At 37.5% G+C, this 21,023-nt stretch overlaps 1 protein-coding gene across 9 annotated transcripts in view; it reads right to left on the bottom strand.

Moving 5' to 3' along the window:
* The window catches only part of AK9 (adenylate kinase 9), a 184,126-nt gene that overhangs the window by 150,474 nt on the left and 12,629 nt on the right, over positions 1–21,023 (bottom strand). For 7 of the 9 annotated variants that reach the window (XR_007724864.1, XM_050786818.1, XM_050786816.1 and 4 more), the window contains exons 2-7: positions 14,711–14,838; positions 13,396–13,459; positions 11,318–11,370; positions 11,120–11,216; positions 3,808–3,920; positions 480–665 (exon numbers count right to left, since the gene is read on the bottom strand). Coding sequence is in view for 7 of the 9 variants with exons in the window: in XM_050786818.1 (XP_050642775.1) it covers positions 480–665; positions 3,808–3,920; positions 11,120–11,216; positions 11,318–11,370; positions 13,396–13,459; positions 14,711–14,827 (630 nt within the window). In the remaining 2 variants the exon portion in view is untranslated. Of the gene's footprint in view, positions 1–464; positions 666–3,807; positions 3,921–11,119; positions 11,217–11,317; positions 11,371–13,395; positions 13,460–14,710; positions 14,839–21,023 lie in introns of those variants that run through there. The other 2 variants (XM_050786820.1, XM_050786821.1) reach the window with 2 other exon arrangements.

Raw genomic sequence — 21,023 nt, 5'->3', positions numbered from 1 at the left:
CCAGACCTCAGCATCACACAATATATCCATACAACAAATCTGAACATGTACCCTCTGAAGCTTAAAATTAAAAAAAAAAAAAAAGTCATTCTTTATAAATTACCCAGTTTCAGGTATTCTGTTGTAGGTAACAGAAAACAGACTAAGAAATGCTCTAACTTCTTATTCTACCTTGCCTAGTGCTTGACACATAGTAGGTGACCAATAACTCCATCGTTATGAAATGAAGCACACTGGGTGTCAGAACATCAGAAATGTAGAGACACATCTACACTGACAGGAAGGCTAAACTTGACTTCAAGATTATCATCTCATAATCCTTGAAAACATGAAAGACTTTTGCTTATTTCCTCCAAACTCAATAAAAATGTAAAGAAAATGTGTAGCATCTGCTATTTCCTATTACCTATACATCATTTAATTTAATTATAGCAATTTTTAAAAGTATAGTATATGGTAGTTACCTATTGAGATATTACCTCTTCTTCTTCTTGCTCTTCCTCCTCTTCCTCCTCTTCTCCTTTTCTGTCCTTTTGGGTTTCTTTCTTCTTTTTCCTCTGATTCTCAATGACTTCAGGATCCCACTGGTCTCTACTGTATATGTATCCCGTATTATTGTGCTGTCTTTGCCCAGAAATTCTCTGGCACAAATCATAGTCAGGACACTAAGAAACAACATTATTAAATCACTTAAAACATTTTGAATATGCTTTCAATTCCATGTGTATTTATTGAATATACTGTACAGTACATAAACCAAAAAATTCCCTTAAAACCTAAGCAAATGCAATGTTGTGACTGGCATTTTGCATCAGGTTTCATTACATGCCAAGAGAGGCTCAGACACTAATTTTATGCTATATGTTTTTATTTGTCCAAAATTAATACAGGTGGAAAAGTATTACAAGTCTTAAGATGAGGAAAGAGGATTGGAAAAGTAGAAAGAGTAGAGAAAGGGAATAGAAAATCAGTTAACTCTGCAAAGGTACACAGAATTCTATGATTAGCTTGAAAAGTTTAAGAATGGAACAAAATGGGGGGAATAGCCACATATTTCCAATAAAAAATATTGTTTATTTGTAATATTTACTATGACTTACAGCTTTATGGGTGAGGTATTTTATACAATGCCAGTCATAAATGGGACCTGAAAGATCATCTATTCTAGTTTAACATTTATATTTTGTAAATGAGAAAACCGAATCTAGGTAGTAAAAAAGCCAAAACCAAAGTCTACAAGTTTCTTGTTCCAAATTGCTTTCACATGTGCGATTTTACTGAATTCTCAACTAACCCTATAAGATAAGCAATCCAAATTATGATTAAAGCCATTCTGCAGGTCAGAGAAGTACAGCTCTGGCAGACTGAGAGACCAATCTCAGATCACAATGTCACATGGAGGAACTGCAACTTGGAACCAGGCCTTCTGATTGTAGTCCATGGTCTACGGTGCATTATTAATGATAATGATGGTTTGAGGCTGTAAATTGTGCTCTGAATGTTTTTCAGGATAAAAAAAAATCTGGATGGTTTTCTGAGGCAGTGATTCTGATACATGAGCATGTAACTCTATCTGGGGAGCTTGTTAAATCGATCACAGCTCCTCTTGTCATTTATTAAGTTTGGAGTGAGGCTTAGATTCTTCAACAAGCATCCTCAGTGATTCTGATGCCGGCAGTTCATGTACCACACATTGAGAAACGAAGGAAGCCAGGAACGTTGGAACCTTCATTGCTCATTTTCTGATTTCTTCATGCCATCTCTAGGTGGAGATGGGATGGGTAATTATTGAGGTAGGACTTTTGTTAGGCTTCCTAATTTTTCACAAAAATTTTCAACCTACTCAGGTAATTTTTTTAAAACATCTGTTTTACAACCCAGGATACCCACCTTCTAGGACCTTGACAAGGACCATCTCCTTCAGCTGTCTCCCGTTCTCATTTGCAGGAAGTGACTAATGAAAGTGTGAGCCTGAAGCATATGCCTCAGAGCAGAAGTGCTCAGTGTCACCTAGAGGGCTTTGCAACACCAATAGCTGGGCTCCATCTGACAGATTCTGGTTCTTAGTTCTGGGGCAGGGCCTGAAAATTTGCGTTTCTACCAAGCTTCTGGTTGCTGTTGCTCTGGGACCACTCTCTGATAACTACTGCTCTAGTAGATTGCTAGACTTTAACCAGGTTTTTGGTAGCACAGAATCCTTTAGAATATGATGAAAACCATAGATTTTTGCATCAGAAAAGTTCATATAGGCATAAAGTTTTATGTATAATTTCAAGAGGTGCATGAATGCTTAGGGATTCATGGATCTCGGGCTAAGAGCCTCTGCTCTAGAAATTCCAGGCTTATTCCCCAATAAGGCCAAACTATCCAAAAAGTATGTGTTGCACTGAATTCTGTCTCACATTACGCCCTCTGGTGATACTCTGCTTACCCTGTAGAAACTGCCACAGGACACTTCACAATCACACTTATAACATGAATGGGGTTAAGGACTTTATTCACTACATTAAGCAGTCTCTTATATTAAGACCCATCTAAGGTATTTCTGTCATTCACAATGGCAGTCTTGTTTTGCCTGAGGAATGACTTGTTTTCTCATGGACAATGTGAATTTTATAACTGGTCACATTTCCCCTTTTACTTTAGTTCATCAAACCTAGAACCAAATTTATGACCCAAACTTAGTAACCATTTGGGGTCTTCTGGCCTGTATATCTGTGTGCTCTCTCTCAATTAGATCTTAATTTCCTATTGAATCTGTCTTTTCCTCAGTTTAGTTTTTATATGTGGTTTAGTTTTATATGTGGTTTTCTCTCTTTTATGTCCACATTCACATGTGTGACATTCTCAAGTTCACTCGCAATTGCGACTGAGCCCTGGCCATGAGTAGTGGCTGGGGCTGCAGATTACACCACACGCAGAACTGCAAGGCCACCTCTCTCACACAGCTGACCCTGACACTCCACTGGGTCCCAGCATCTGAGCTGACAACCATCTCATTTATTTGAGCTGTCATAAACCCTGGCAAAGTACGGATACAAAGGTTATCATTCATTTTGACATAAACAAGAAGATACCACCTTACTAAATTGTTATCACAACCCCATGAGGCAGCTATTGTCATCTTTGTAAAAAGGAAATCAAGACTTCTAGATGTGATTGACCAAATTCTAACAATAAAAGAGAGAATTAGGAACAGGACCCAGCCTTAACTCATAATTAATATAGCAGTGTTCTTTAACATTCATACATTCATGCTATGTGTCTATTCTTTCATTTTATTAGTAAACTTACTAGGTGCCACTAGGTACCACATAGTATACTGGTTGATATTTATATGAACGAGACATGGTTCCTATCTTCAAGTAAGACAGAGACTAGGAGGAAAATGGATAATTATAATATAGTAAGGTGAGTAACATGATAGGGAGGGAAAAGCACCATGAATGGTCATCAGAGAGAGATTTAACTCTCTTATGATAAGTAAGGTATGGAAGGGAGAGAAAGAAAGAGAGATAGTGGAGCGGGGTAGTTGTCAGGGAAAGTTCTAAAGAGATGATGTCTTAACTGACTTTCAAAGGATGGCTATGATGAAGCCTGGTGAAGAGGCAAGAAGGTATCTCATGTGGATGGAGCTGTAGGAGCAAGAGGACAGAACGATGAGAAAGTATGACTCAGTTCCTGCGATTGATTGATGCATAAGTTACTATCTCCATAACTACTTAAAAATGTTTAAAGCGTTCCCTGAATTTAACTACTATCAAAAACAATGGTTTACTCTACTAGCAAAACAATTAATATCCTTACCTTTATATTGATTATAATATCAGGTTTCAAATTTAAGTTTTTAATTAATTCTATTTGCTGTAAGGTAGTCATGGCATCCTGTGAAAGTGATGGTATTTCAGTGATAATATAACCTGTAAAGTAAACCATAATTTTAAAATTTTATAAAATTATCAACATATGAGGGCATGGATTTACTACTTTATAAAATATCATTTATCATAAAGTCATCTGTAAAAATTTTAAATTAACACTTAAGGTGATTGTCACATGAAGTGCAACTACGAATAATGTTTTTCTGATGATAAAGAAATCACTGGGCTAGAAAGAGACATTTTTGAAAATTCCAAGTCAATTTATTTTAGACAGATGAGGTACCTAGGGAAGGAAATTTCATGCCAGTAATTACTTTAACTCATGTTAGGAAAGTTTACTCATATAAATGATAAAGGTATATTATAGGAGTTGCATGCCATATCATTTTCTTTCTCATATTAATATTTCATAGTATAGTAGAACACATGTATATAATGTTTGTGTAAGTTATGAGAGTAATAAAACACCCATGGACATACTATAATTTTCTTTTTTTTTAAACAGCCAATATAATTTTGGTTTAGTGCAGTTATTAGCTTGTATCCCCACCCAGAAATCTCAATCTTCTCACTGAAATTCACCCTGTTTATCATCATCATATTAATTTCCTTAATATATTTCTTTAATTATGTTATTGTCTTGCTCAAGAAACTTTTCTCTTATTTATAAAGTCTCAATTCCTTCAGTGGGAAATAAAACTTTCAGCTTATTTTTCTACATCTTTTCCTGGAAGAACAACAGACAAACTATGTTTATTCAGCCTTGGGTATTTGGCAGAAATTTTATGAAAAGCGAATGGAATGACCCTGTCACTTCAAGGACAAAAAGTGATAGCATTTGTTGCCAGTTATAACATTCAAGTGAAAATCTGAATTTCGAAAAACTTATATCCAACACCATAAGCTTAATAAAGGGCTTTTCTTGGTGAGATTCGTGGTGACATTAACAAATGCGATTTTTTGATACTGTATAGTAAAATGTGTCAACATTTGGAAGATCTGTATAACTCAGTGAACCAACATTTTCCAAATGACCAATGCATGGTACCACAAAAATTAGGCATAGGTTATAGGCTCATTCCAAGTGCAAGATAGACCAATGGATTTTAATGTAACCAAGTTTTGAAAAGTTTACTGATAACAGTTTCAGATTCCACAATGCAACCAACCTTCAGGAAACTTCCACTTGTTGGATTTTGATGTAGAATCAAGAATATCCACAATTATTCCAAAGGCTATTAAAACACTCCTCCCTTTCCAAGTATGTATCTGTGTGAAACTACATTTTCTTCATGTACTTCAGCAAAAGCAATATATTGCAACAGATTGAGCAGAAGCAGGTGTGAGAATCCAACTTTTCTTAAATCGGACATTGAAGAGATTGCGAAAATGTAAAGCCAAGCCACTCTTCTCCCTAATTTTTTGTTTTGAAAAATTATCTTTCATAAAATATGCAATTTATGTTAACAAGTCATGGTTTTATGATTTCTAAACAGATAAATATTTTTAAAGTCTCAGTTTTAATTTCTAATATGGTAAGTATAAATACATATAGCCCATGTAAGCACAACCTCTTATGGAGCCTCAACAATTCTTATGAGTGTAAGGGAGTCTTGTGCCTCAAAAGTTTGAGAACCACTATCTTAATGCAATGCCTAGAATAGCATAATAAAAAAAGTTACTAAGCATCTGTTGATAGATGAGTGAATGAATGTGTGTAAAACAAACTTAAAATTCCTCACTTGAGAATACACTCATCACAATCTTTTATTTTTATTATTTATTTATTTATTTAGAGATGGAGTCTTGTTCTGTCACCCAGGCTGGAGGGCAGTGGTGTGATCTCAGCTCACTGCAACTTCCACTTCCCAAGTTCAAGTGATTCTCCTGCCTCGGCCTCCAGAGTAGCTGGGACTACAGGCGCACACTACCAAGCCCGGCTAATTTTTGTATTTTCAGTAGAGACAGGGTTTCACCATGTTGGCCAGGATGGTCTCCATGTCCTGACCTCGTGATCCACCCGCCTCCGCCTCCCAAAGTGCTGGGATTACAGGCATGAACCACCACGCCCGGCCGCAATCTTTCATTTTTAAAAAAGAAGACCAGGCCAGGCGTGGTGGCTCATGCCTGTAATCCCAGCACTTTGGGAGGCCGAGGAAGGCAGATCACAAGGTCAGGCGTTCGAGACCAGCCTGGCCAACATGACGAAACTCCATCTCCTCTAAAAAAAAAAATACAAAAATTAGCTGAGTGCGGTGGTAGGTGCCTGTAATCCCAGCTACTCGGAAGGCTGAGACAAGAGAATCGCTTGAACCCGGGAGGCAGAGGTTGCAGTGAGCCGAGATCGCACCACTACACTCCAGACTGGGTGACAGAGTGAGACTCCATCTCAAAAAAAAAAAAAAAAAGGGCTGGGCGCGGTGGCTCAAGCCTGTAATCCCAGCACTTTGCGAGGCCGAGATGGGCGGATCACGAGGTCAGGAGATCGAGACCATCCTGACTAACGCGGTGAAACCCCGTCTCTACTAAAAAATACAAAAAACTAGCCGGGCGAGGTGGCGGGCGCCTGTAGTCCCAGCTACTCGGGAGGCTGAGGCAGGAGAATGGCGTAAACCCGGGAGGCGGAGCTTGCAGTGAGCTGAGATCCAGTCACAGCACTCCAGCCTGGGCGACAGAGTGAGACTCCGTCTCAAAAGAAGAAGAAGACCAAGAACCCAAGAACCATCATGCTAATTCAAAACCTAATTAATGCTTAGGCATACACAATTTCTCCTAAGCTTTTTTGATCACTTTACTTTCTGCTAACAGTGTGTTGGGCTCTACCCAGAGAAGCAATCCTACCTAATTTAACTTAAAAAGGCAGAAAGAAAGACCTTGTCATCTTGGTTTTGGACATATGAACTGTAATTATGATTCTCTCTTGTCTGGCTGTAATCCTTAGTGTCCAACTTGGCTTACCTACGTGTTCCTGCTATTGTCTTAAACGTAGCATGGTATCCCCAAGGCATCTATCCTATTGGAGATTCATTAAATGAGCTCAGTGCATCCCTGAAAAAACGTAGACACTGCCGGTACTGTCTCAAGAATGGGGCCAGACTTTTCTCTGCCTGCCTCTTCTTGTTCTCTGCTTTCTGCTTTCCTGGCTCTACACCACCCTTCTTTGGTTTGGCATCTCTGCTCTTGTTGTGAGTCTAGCTTTCACTTGATTAACATGTTTGAACTGGTTTTTAAGACTTTGACCAACATCTCCTCTGGTACACGATGGCTGGCATTAACTCCGGGTCTGACACATTGTGATGGTGGGTACTACAGTGAAGGGGACTGCATGCCTAGCTCCGGATGGAACTCAACCCTTGCCCAACTAACTCCTCCAAGTTGGACAGTTCCAGAGGCCATCTGTCTCCAGAGTTCATGCCCTTCCCTTGTAAGCAAAAGCAACAATATCTCCCTGCCATTCCCTATGCTGGCAATACTTCCCAACACCTGTCTATCACAAGTGATCACAGAAAGATGCTTGGCACTCTGTTTGCTGTGCTTGCCAAAACCCTTCCTGTTCCTACAGCCACTGCCACTGCCCAGAGAGCTTATCAGGCATTCCACGTACATCTGTTTGCAGGAATGCTGAACTTCTGGTGTACATGTATATTGGAATGATGTTCATACTTGGTCCCTTTACTGATGGAAGCGGCAGAAGAATAAGTAATTTCCATGGATCTAGCTCTCTCTTGAAAGGCCATTATTTGGGCTGCCTAAATGTTCTGAGCTATGAATTTTGGGGCTCTACCCTCTGAGAGATGTCTAGTATTATCATTCCAGAGCCTAGGGGTGTATCTATAGGAAGAGGTGTAAGATAGACAGTTATGTCATCTAAGTTTGTCTCATCATTGCAGATGTAAAGTGGAATACCTTAGTCCTCTAGTGCCAATTCTGGGAAGATCCCAGGGACACACTGCTTGCTAAACAGACCAGAACTACTGAGTCCACTGTCAACCTTTCCAATTCCAGAGACACGTGAGGATGAAAGTATAGATGAGGAACTCCTCACTCCCACCCCCACATGTCCTTGAGACCATTACCAAGCCCTTGCCCTTCCATGCTAAAGATGGAGGAGTGGTATACCCCCAGCCAGTCCTTGCTGGGAGACTGTGCATGTTCTATCATAGGCAGAGTAGGTGCTTTGTAGGCCATTGCCCAGCTCTCATTAGCCCAACAAGTGAGAAACTGTAAGACTGTCCAGACCACTACCCAGAGGAAACTGACTTTTCCCAGGCCCATACCATCACTTTGCCACCATTTCTTGGCACAGTGGGAAGGAGAAGGCATTTTCTATTTCCATACAAATGAAGATGGCAGACTACTGCTTTCAGATCTAAGTGATGAGAGATTCAGAGACATCAGGTAGCTTTGTGTCCAGCCATCCCTGCTACCCATCTGACCTCAGGCCAGGCTGATGTAGCCTTGTGTCCAGCCATCCCTGCTACCCATCTGACCTCAGGCCAGGCTGATAGGAGTGGACACATTGGTGAGCAATGACTTGCAAGGCTATTCATAATGATACACTCGGGGCAGGGAATGCCCAGACTGGGGCTATTCATTCACTGGGGAAAAGGAGATTTTCCAGAATCGAGAAGCAGGGAGCAGTGAAGAGCTTTTAGGATGCCATGTATTGACTCTACTATTTCTCTTGGGTAAGGACATAGCTTTGAGAAGCTGATTTTGGTTAAAGGCCAAAATAATACAATAGATTGTGAATGAAAAGTTAATTATAGATCGTGTAGGCCCTTTTAAAATAGTGATGGAAACACAAATTATAAAAGGGCTCTAGTATAAAACAAAATTAAGATGAATTTGGCAATACTCTGCTGTGTGATGTCCTTGGAAGTGCACATATCTCGTTAGGGATTTTGGAGTCATCAATTATCCATCTTCACCCAGCCTCTCACTCAAGTTTATATCCCTGTTTTGAAAACCCTTCACTTCCAATTTTGCTTCTACCTTCCACCAGGTTACGGGTTAAGAGCAAACATCGGGATGAGAGGGCTTGCTGGGAATTTGGGCAAAGACTTTCAAACTGTATTTAGCAGAGTGCTAGGTTCTAAAAAAATTCCTGTGGGGATGCTACAGGATGGGCTGAGGGGTGGCTGGGCAGAAGGGGCTTTAGGTTCCATCTCCACTGCAGCCTTTAAATGAGCTTGTTTGTGCATGCCTAGAACATGGCCATGTAAGCAAATGGTAGGGGTGTGGTCCCCCAGACTCAAGAAACCATTTATATCACTTTTCCTCTGCCAGCTTCTAGGACAAGTACTGGCATAAAGGAAGTACTGAGGTCTGAGGAATGTAATCAGCCAAATCCAGAATGTGGGAAACTCTGCAAGACAAGTGACCCATTTCTTCAACAGAGAAGACACAAGAAGACAGAAAGAAGTAGCGGAAACTTATAGATAAAAAGAGACTTGAGACATACTAGTCACTTACACTATGTGAAATCTGGTTAGATCCTGCTTCAAAAAAAAATTAACTAAAAAACATCTATGAGGTAATTAGTGAAATCTGACCACAGACCGTTTAGTAGATGATATCGAGGAATAACCATTTTTTAGGTGTGACAATGGTAATGCGGTAATAGCTTTAAGAGTCTAAAAGATCTTTTAGAAATATAAATGAAACATTTTATAGATGAACTGATATGATATGGACTAGCTTCAAAATAACCTAGGTTGAGAGAAGGGAGTAAGTAGAAGTGTAGATGAAACGAGATTAGACTAGTGTTGGTTTTGAACATATGCTGAACCTGGGTGGTAAAGTGGAAGGATCTTTATACTAATCTCTCTACTTTTGTTTGAACTATTTCCTAATAAAAATTGTAAAACATTATGAACACCATGAGAGGCACAACTGAGTTTCTTTGTATTGTTTTTTTTTTCTTTCTCCTTTTGCCAATACTTATAAGTTATACCATCTTTTTTGTAGCCATGTAAACCAATCCAAGTTTTTCAAGAGGTAAGTGAGGTTAACAAATAGGTATTTACTTACCTACCTATATACATACTTCTGTTTCAAATAGTTTGCTTTCTGATAATTTGGAATTCTGTGATTCCTGTTTGCCTTTTTACTTATCCAGCCTTCCATATTCTGGATATTTTGCCCAAGTTCAATCTCTTTATCACTGCTGAGCAAATAGGTAGTAAGTGGATAGACAGGTAGGTAGTTTACAGACAAACCTTATCTATCTACTTACATTATAATGCATTTATAATCCATATATATTAATCTATATATATGTATCATATACAGAACCCATATATCCATACAGAGACCTATCTACATATGTGGATAGATATGGGACATTCTGTGTATCATCTCTCTATACGTATGATCTATATGAAGAGGTACCTTTCTGTCTATAGACAGAGACCAATCAATACAGTTTGACAAGGCTGCTTTTGCTGCTTCCATCATTGATTTGCTTTGGCAGTTATGGTTTTTACTTTCCTGTATTTTTATTCCTGCATTAATAGTTACAACGTCCTCTTCTAACTTACTAAGAATATAAAGCAACTTTCTTAATTTTTCTTTTTTCATTCAATAAATCCATTTCAGGTGGATAATTTTATCCCAAACTTGTCATTATTCTTCTTCTCTTCTTTAGAAGAGGTATTAGAGTTTGCTCTTTTCAATCATTTTGAGCTTCAGTGGTCTTTGTCTTGAAAAATTAGATCCAAAGCCCTTGCTCAGCATCCATTTGAGTACCAGGAGAGGTTTCAGGTCCAGAGTCAGAGGGCAGACTGGATGAACAGGATGAAGCCTGAAAATATCTGGAGCTCAACAGTAAGATGGTGGCATACCACTTCCCATTCCTGCCTTTTAAGTGCGGATTCATGCAGACAACCCTAGCCATTTGTCAGGACTTAACGACATTACCCAAGGTGTATGAGGAAGCAGTCAGCAGAGTTAGCAGTACTGCAAGATGGACCACAGCAGATTTCTGATGCTTTTATTGGATAACACAATGTTAAAGAAGATTGGGTCATATAAACTTATTTTTTAAACAAATGTACAATCTGAGAAATAAAAACAAACAAGCAAATAAAACCATCAAGCTGCTCAACTGAATAGAGATAATGAGATTCCTGTGCTAAGGCAAAAGAAAGGGCAACTCCAGAAACTATTTTTGCCTCAGGTAAAGCATGAGTTTTAAGGCTGCTTTGTGGGCTGTAAATATATTAAAATAAACATACCAAAGTGACAGACTTCTGGGGAGTTGAGCTTCTCCAACATTAGCTTTATGACAAGTTCATCTGGAATGCTTTGACCGCTGATCAACATTGATTGCAACTAAGGACAAGCATAGATATTGTACATTACTGTATAATATATCTATTATACAGAGCTTTATTTTTGTAATCATAGTTACTTTGAAATTTAGGTCTGTTTACCATAACTCCTGATTCAGTTTCAGCAACAATCTGTTCTTCCAAAACTGGCAAAGCTAAAACATGAATTCAAAATATTAATACAGACTGATACTTGGATCACCAAAATAAGAAACACATTCTAGTGTCTTCTAAGTGGTAACAAAGATTAACATTTGTGCATCACTTTATGATTTACAATGCAAATGTATGCATATTATGTCATTTAAGCCTAACCAAAGCAGAAGCAGCAGAATGTCTTCCACAGAGAACTTGTCTCTGCCACTCACTAAGCTTAAGAATCTTGGAGAACCGAACATGGTGACTCATGTCTGCAATCCTAGTAATTTGGGAGTCCAAGGCAGGAGGATTTCTTGAGCCCAGGAGTTTGAGATCAGCCTGGGCAACATAGGGAGACTACATTTCTACAAAAAGTTAAAAAATTAGCAGGTCGTGATGGTGCATGCCTATAGTCTGTGCTACTCAGGAAGCTGAGGTGGGGCAATCACTTGAGCCCACGAGGTCAAGGCTGCAGAGAGCCGTGATCATGTCACTGCACTCCAGCCTGGGTGACAGAGTTAGAGTGTGTCTCAAAATAAAAATAAAAAATAAAAAAAATAAAGAATCCTGGGGGAGCTAACTCCGTAAACACCGCTGCACCTTGGATGCATACATACTGTGTAGTGTACAATAGAATGTAAGGATGAAATCAGGTGGTGTATATGACAGTGATTTCTACATCATTAAGTATAGTTACAAAAGTATGCACCGGTATTAATTAATCCAGATTTTCATAACCCTACAATTACATCCAAAGCCCACTAGTTTTGCACATGGTGTAAAAGAAAATGAATCAAGAAATGTTAAAATGGGTAAACACAGATTAGAAAGAGGGGTCTTGAGGCTGAAATTCCGATGATTTGTTTCCTTTAAAAGAGGAAATGTATCATTCCTTGAGAGAGGACATCCTGGGATAGGAATGACAGGGGGCATGATTCAGGGGAGGATCCAGGAGAGTTGTTACATCATTAGTTGTTAATAATCTATGGGACGTTTGGTATTCTTTAAGATTTCCTAGAAGTAAACTTTTTGAACAGAGAAAGAAGAAACTTTTAGAGTTGTGTGTGTGCATTATGTATTACAAACTTTTTTCCAAAAAACTTGTACCAGATCGCAATTTTACCAAGAGCATGTGGAATGCCCATTTCATAACATCCTTACCTACAGTGATTGTAGTAACTGTAAAGATTCACTGCCAATTTGATAGGCAAATATGGATCAGTGTTATTTTAATGAACATTTCTTAGAATGATATTAAACTCTTTTTTCTTATATTGTTTATTTTTATTTCTACTTTTATGAATTGTCTATTCATTCTTTTTCTTATTTTTCTATTAGGGCACAAATAGTTTTATTAATTAAGAGAATATTTATATATAAAGATATCAACTCATTGTCTTACATATTGCAAAGAATGCAAGAAAATTTATAAATAAAAATAAAAGTTATCATTGAAGACAATTAAGTTATAAAAAATGTTCCTAAGAAAAGCTGCAAGAGTTCCATCTCATTTGAGCTTTCATAAAAAGACATCCAAACACACATATTCCAAACAGTTCTAAATTACGAAATTAGAGAATTAGAGGTAGTAAAATAGAGTTGATGACATTTCATAAAATCTATGAACAAAACAAGGACTAACAGAAGGGCAAAACATTATTGGATTGATGATGATGTTATAAAAATAATATTGGGCTGGGTGTTGTGGCTCACACCCGTAATCCAGCACTTCGGGAGGCCAAGGTGGGAAGACGGTTTGAGCCCAGGAGTTTGAAACTAGCCTAGGCAACAAAGCAAGACCATGTCTCTACCAAAAAAATATTAATTAATAAATTATTTTAATTAAATATAAATAATAACCCAAGCAGATAATATTCACTGGGTTGATAGGTGGACAAATGTGTGATAAAGCAAATATAGCAAAATGTTAATCACAGACTCTAGATGCCAGGTATATGGGCGTTCACTGTATAATTATCTCCATTTTATGCATATTTGAAAGTTTTCATAATAAACTATTAGAGAAAAAAGATAAAATTTACCTTCAACACGAATACATTTCCATGCCTGTGTTATGTAATGGGCTAATGTTGTTTTCCCAACACCCTTAAAAAGAAAAATGTTATTTAAAGCCCAACAGAACAGTCACTTGCCAGTGAAACAGATACACCAATTTTTAAAGATTCTATTGCTAGTTACTATTACATTAATGTTATAAAGTAATTTTTCCCATAAAAAATGAAGAGTAGACCCTAGATATGTATAGTTTAGTTTTTCTTTACTAATTCTTGCATATGCCACATCTCCTAAAGTAATATAAATAGACCCTTTAAAATTAAGTAGATAGCCCTAAAATCAGGAAGCTATCCCATTATGGTATTGCACTCTTTTAACTGTCAAATTTTATAATTTTGATTACAAATCATTGTGATTATATTGGAGAGTCATCATTTTATTTCCTTTCTAAAGTTTACAATCATGAATGTTTTGACAGGCTTCCATTTTAGTAATTTTGATGAGCAAAAAGATCCTTTTTAACTGACATCTTTGGAAAGTATCATACTTTAAAGATAAAAGGTCGTTTTGATGAAGTAACATTTGCATCTGGTTGCTTTCACTGTTGACTTTTTAAAACCTATTATGTTTTTAGAAACATAGTGAAAGTTGTTGAAACCATTTATTGGTACCTGTCCCAGGGTCCACATAAAATAAGTCAAGGATGGGATCCAGCTCTTAATCTCTGCTATGCTGGAGAGGCTCTTTAATTAACCAGCTTAGTGGCTGTCAGTAGCTCTTATCTCAAGTTCCTTACTAGAAATGTCTAGAAAAGCAAACTTTATTACAACAGCCATTTTGGTTTTTTCCTGCTTTGTGGAAAGACAACACATAGGTCCTCTAACACGCTGTAGGTAAAGCCTGAGGCACAGTGCCTCTCAGGATCTCAGACATTAACAGGAGAACCTCCTGGCTCATCTGGATGGTGTCCTATCTTCACATATCCAGACAGCCTCACAACAAATTGCAAAGGAAATTTCATATGCAAATAAAGTCTGAAGTAACCTCAGATCGCACACTACTAACAGTTGTCATGTGCGGTGTTTTGGTGAGTTACTTTCCTCATAATATAAAAGCAAATTTAAATATAGTCTGGGTTCCTTCTCAATTATAACATATAAGAAGAGAGAGAGTTATGAATTTATAACCAATATTATGTCAGATTTTAAGTCATATAATGAAAACTTATCAGACGCTCAAAAAATGAGCACAATATGTGGTTTTTATTTTTATATGGTAACTTAGAAAATTGTGATTTTAAAAATAAAAAAAAATTATACCAAATAATAAGAGATAACTTACTGGTTTCCCAAATACAACAAAGCAAACAGGTTTGGACAACAAAAAATTCCTTTCAGTTTCATCTTCATCAAATATATCTGCAAAAGGATGCTCTTCTGTCTTCTCCTGAGAAGTCATGATACAAAATACTACAATAAAACAGGGTAAGATTGTTAACTTGCCTAATTTGGTTGGAGGAGGTGACTAGGAACAATTGAAATAATCTGTGAATTTTCTTAGCCCAGAAGTCATTTTGTACCATTAAACACATGAATTTTGTCAGTAATTGCAAATAAGTTTAACTCATTTATAAAAATAATAGTAAGCTCTTAGTTTGAGACAAAAACAAAATCTAACTATATGTTGTATAAAAGAGAGCTCAAAGTGTTTCTGAAAGACTAACTTAAGGAAAAAATACATATATACGTAAAAATACACAGATTTGTGTGTATTATATTAAAAAACAAATTAAAGTTAAATATGTTGTACATGCATATGCAACATAGGTGCATGTAAAAATTTTACCAGAAATGGAAAAGGTAATGTTGGCTAAATGTATTAGATTCATATTTTCATATTTTAGGAAGCTTTGGTTAATTCCATGAAGAAAACTTTTCCAAAAGTAATGTAGTTTTTACATTTTTTCTTTTGTAATATTTTATAAATATCTGCAAGAACATATATTTATTTTAAAGTTGTTTTCAGAAACCTTTTGCTATTTTGATTTGCTCTTAAGCGGATTTCTAGCAGAGAAGCTCGAGTCCTCAATATTTTAGCATGAACAGTTTTCAACTTAGTCCAACTCTTTCGGAGTCAATCAGAAAAAAATAAGGTCATAACTTTTTTATTTGTTTTTGCACGAAGACTGTCTCTTGTTTTCAAGCACTTGTAGACTACATATTCATACTCACGAAATATTTATATATACCCATTGAATATTTCTATTATGTAAACAATAAAATAGCATGGGACATATCTCTTGATCACAATAAAATAATGTTAAAAATAGTGATAAAAGAATTTTAAAAACCCCTAATTGTCGAAAATTAAAAAGAAAAAAGAAAACTATATTTTTCTAAATATTACTTGATCAAATACAATTTTAAAATGGAAATGATAAAATATTAGCAAAATAATAGTATTATTAAATATCGATACTATGAAGAAACTGCATCAACTAATGGGCAAAACAACTGGCTAGCATCATAGTGACAGGAACAAATTCACACATAGCAATATTAACCTTAAAAGTAAATGGGCTAAATGCCCTGATTAAAAGACACAGACTGGCAAATTGGATAAAGAGTCAAGACCCATCAATGTGCTGTATTCAGGAGACCCATCTCGTGCAAAGACACACATAGGTGCAAAATAAAGGGATGAAGGAATATTTACCAAGCAAATGGAAAGCAAAAAAAGGCAGGAGTTGCAATCCTAATCTCTGATAAAACAGACTTTAAACCAATAAAGATCAAAAGAGACAAAGAAGGGCATTACATAATAGTAAAGGGATCAATGCAGCAAGAAGAACGAACTATCCTAAATATATATGCACCCAATACAGGAGCACCTAGATTTAGAAAGCAAGTTCTTAGAGACCTACAAAGAGACTTAGACTCCCACACAATAATAGTGGAAGACTTTAACACCTCATTGTCAATATTAGACAGATCAATGAGACAGAAAATTAATAAGGATATTCAGGACTTGAACTCAGCTCTGAACCAAGCGGACCTAATAGACATCTACAGAACTCTCCACCCCAAATCAATAGAATATACATTCTTCTCAGCACCTCATTGCACTTATTCTAAAATTGACCACATAATTGGAAGAAAAACACTCCTCAGCAAACACAAAAGAACAGAAATCATAACAGTCTCTCAGACCACAGTGCAATCAAATTAGAACTCAGGATTAAGAAACTCACTCAAAACCACACAAGTACATGGAAACTAACCTGCTCCTGAATGACTACTGGGTAAATAACGAAATTAAGCTAGAGATAAAGATGTTCTTTGAAACCAATGAGAATGAAGACACAATGTACCAGAATCTCTGGGACACATTTAAAGCAGTGTGTAGAGGGAAATTTATAGCACTAAATGCCCACAAGAGAAAGCAGGAAAGATCTAAAATCGACACCCTAACATGACAATTAAAAGAACTAGAGAAGCAACAGCAAACAAATTTAAAAATCTACAGAAGACAAGAAATAGCTAAGATCAGAGCAGAACTGAAAGAGATAGAGACACAACAAACCCTTCAAAAAATCAATGAATCCAGGAGCTGATTTTTTGAAAAGATCAACAAAACAGATAGACTGCTAGTCAGACTATAAAGAATAAGAGAGAAGAATCAAATAGATGCAATAAAAAATGATATCATCACTGATCCCACAGAAATACAAACTACCATCAGAGAATACTATAAACACCTCTACACAAATAAACTAGAAAATTTAGAAGAAATGGATAAATACCTGGACACATACACCCTCCCAAGTCTAAACCAAGAAGAAGTTGAATCCCTGTATAAACCAATAACAAGCTCTGAAATTGAGGCAGTAATTAACAGCCTACCAACCAAAAAAAGTCTAGGACTAGATGGATTCACAGCCGAATTCTACCAGAGGTACAAAGAGGAGCTGGTACCATTCCTTCTGAAACTATTCCAATCAATAGAAAAAGACGGAATCCCCCCTAACTCATTTTATGAGGCCAGCATCATCCTGATACCAAAACCCGGCAGAGACACAACAACAACAAGAAGAAAATTTCAGGCCAATATCCCTGATGAACATTGATGCAAAAATCCTCAATAAAATGCTGGCAAACTGAATGCAGCAGCACATCAAAAAGCTTATCCACCGCAATCAAGTCAGCTTCATCCCTGGGATGCAAGGCTGGTACAACATACACAAATCAATAAATGTAATCCATCACATAAACAGAACCAATGACAAAAACCACATGATTATCTCAATAGATACAGAAAAGGCCTTCAACAAAATTCAACACCCCATTCATGCTAAAAACTCTCAATAAACTAGGTATTAATGGAATGTATCTCAAAATAATAAGAGCTATTTATGACAAGCCCACAGCCAATATCATATTGAATGGGCAAAAACTAGAAGCATTCCCCTTGAAAACTAGCACAAGACAAGGATGCCCTCTCTCACCACTCCTATTCAACATAGTATTACAAGTTCTGGCCAGGGCAATCAGGCAAGAGAAAGAAACAACGGGTATTCAAATAGGGAGGGAGGAAGTCAAATTGTCTCTGTTTGCAGAGGACATGATTGTATATTTAGAAAACCCAATTATCTCAGCCCAAAATCTCCTTAAGCTCATAAGCAACTTCAGTAAAGTCTCAGGATACAAAATCAATGTGCAAAAATCACAAGCATTTGTGTATACCAATAACAGACAAACAGAGAGCCAAATTATGAGTGAACTCTCATTCACAATTGCTACAAAGAGAATAAAATAATTAGGAATACAACTTACAAGGGATGTGAAGGACCTCTTCAAGGAGAACTACAAACCACTGCTCAAGGGCATAAAAGAGGACACAAACAAATGGAAATACATTCCATGCTCATGAATAGGAAGAATCAAATTGTGAAAATGGCCATACTGCCCAAAGTAATTTATAGTGCTATCCCCATCAAGCTACCATTGACTTTCTTCACAGAATTGGAAAAAACTACTTTAAACTTCATATGGAATGAAAAAAGAGCTCGTACAGCCAAGACAATCCTAAGCAATAAGAACAAAGCTGGAGGCATCACACTACCTGACTTCAAACAAGCAATGGGGAAAAGATTCCCTATTTAATAAATGGTGTTGGGAAAACTGGCTAGTCAAACACAGAAAACTGAAATTTGACCCCTTCCTTACACTTTATACAAAAATTAACTCAAGATGGATCAAAGACTTACATGTAAGACCTGGGATCATAAAAGTCCTAGAAGAAAACCTGGGCAATACCATTAAGCACATAGGCATGGACAAAGACTTCATGACTAAAACACCAAAAGCAATGGCAACAAAAGCCAAAATTGACAAATGGGATCTAATTAAATTAAAGAGCTTCTGCACAGCAAAAGAAACTATCATCAGAGTGAACAGGCAACCTACAGAATGGGAGAAAATTGTTGCAATCCATCAATCTGACAAAGGGCTAATATCCAGAATCTACAAAGAACTTAAACAAATTTATAAGAAAAAAAAAACAAATAACCCCATCAAAAAGTGGGCAAAGGATATGAACAGACACTTCTCAAAAGAAGACATTTGTGCAGCCAACAGACATATGGAAAAAATGCTCATCATCACTGGTCGTCAGAGAAATACAAATCCCACAATGAGATACCATCTCATGCCAGTTAGAATGGCGATCATTAAAAAGTCTGGAAACAACAGATGCTGGAGAGGATGTCGAGAAATAGAGACACTTTTACACTGTTGGTAGGAGTGTAAATTAGTTCAACCATTGTGGAAGACAGTGTGGTGATTCCTCAAGGATCTAGAACCAGAAATACCATTTGACCCAGTGATCCCATTACTGGGTATACCCAAAGGATCATAAATCATTCTACTCTAAAGACACATGCACACATATGTTTACTGTGGAACTATTTACAACAGAAAAGACTTGGAACCAACCTAAATGTCCATCAATAATAGACTGGATAAAGAAAATGTGGCACATGTACACCATGGAATACTATGCAGCCACAAAAAAGGACGAGTTCATGTCCTTTGCAGGGACATGGATGAAGCCGGAAACCATCATTCTTAGCAAACTATCACAAGAACAGAAAACCAAACACACCGCATGTTCTCACTCATAAGTGGGGGTTGAGAAATGAGAACACACGGATGTAGGGAGGGGAACATCACACACCAGGGCCTGTCAGGGGGTGGGGGGGCTATAGGAGGGATAACATTAGGAGAAATACCTAATGTAGGTGACGGGTTGATGGGTGCAGCAAACCACCATGGCACACAAACCACGTGTGTACCTACGTAACAAAACTGCACATTCTGCACATGTGCCCCAGAACTTAAAGTATAATAATAAGAAAAAGAAAAGGCCAAGTGGAAGCTCATGACATTGCATACTGGGTCCTCTACCCCTGGGCAAGATAACCAAGAGTAAATCATTCTGAATGAAGAGTGATACGAACAATTTAAAAGATGTATAATCCTGCTTATTGCTCCAATCTTGCTTTTATAGAAGCTAGAGCACAACAGATGAGGGTAGACTTCTGCAAATTTAACAAGCTGGTAGTCTCAGTTGCAACTGCTGTAAGGATGAGATCTTTACTAGATAGACACAGTATCTTGTATTTTTTATGCAGCTGATGATCTGGCAATGTGAGTCTTCTTTTCAATCCCCATGAAGAAAGGATCGGAAGCAATTTGTATTCACTTAGAGCAGTGACAGCGAACATCCAGTCTTACCCAAGGACTCTCCTGCTGTTTGAGACAATATAGTATAAAGGGGTCTTGATCCACAATGTTGACAATATCAGACCTAGTGAGCAGGAAGTGGCAAGTGTCCCGGATCCTCTTATAAAGACACATAAGCAGTATAAAGTGAGAGATAAACCTACAAAGTTTGAAGGTCTTATTACTTCGGTAAAGTTTTAAAAGGCCAGTGATCCAGGACATTCTGTCCAAGGTAAAGGATGAGTTACTGTACCTTGTACCTTCAACCTCTAAAAAAGAGGCACAGTATTTTGTAGGCCTCTTTAGTTTTCAAAGAGAGCATGAAGCACACTTAAGAATACTGTTTTGACCCATTTAGTGGGTGACATGGAAAGCTGTCTCAGCCAACACCAGATTGCAGCCTTGTGAAACCCTGAGCAGAGGACCCAGATGAGTGATGCCAGGGCCCCTGGCCGTGGAAACCTTGCAATCACAAATGTGTGTTTTAAGCTGCTAAATTTGTGGTAATTCGCTATGCAGCAGAGAAAACTAATATTAGTGGATGTAAAATACATAGATATTTGTATCTCAGAAAGCATCCACCTCAGAAGAGGCACTGAAAAAACCAGGCGGATAGGATAATTTATCCAGTAGACACAAGCCAATCTTTGCTTCTGGTCTCCTCAATGCTTGCATAATGGGTTCGTAAATGAAGTAGGCATGGTGGTGGGGATGAAGGTGATGAAGGCTAGGCATGGGCTCATAACAAGGCCCCCTTTCACCAGGCTGGTTTAGCTACACTACTGCTGCTGAATGTTGTACCTGTTCATGGCAGAGACCTGTTCATATTAAGCCCTCAATATGGTACAACCCCTTTAGGAGACAAAACATTC

This window comes from Macaca thibetana, chromosome 4, assembly GCF_024542745.1.
Source record: "Macaca thibetana thibetana isolate TM-01 chromosome 4, ASM2454274v1, whole genome shotgun sequence".
Classification (NCBI taxonomy): Eukaryota; Metazoa; Chordata; class Mammalia; order Primates; family Cercopithecidae; genus Macaca; species Macaca thibetana.
The sequence above is the reverse complement of the archived record's forward strand: the minus strand, read 5'-3'. Positions and strand labels throughout refer to the sequence as shown.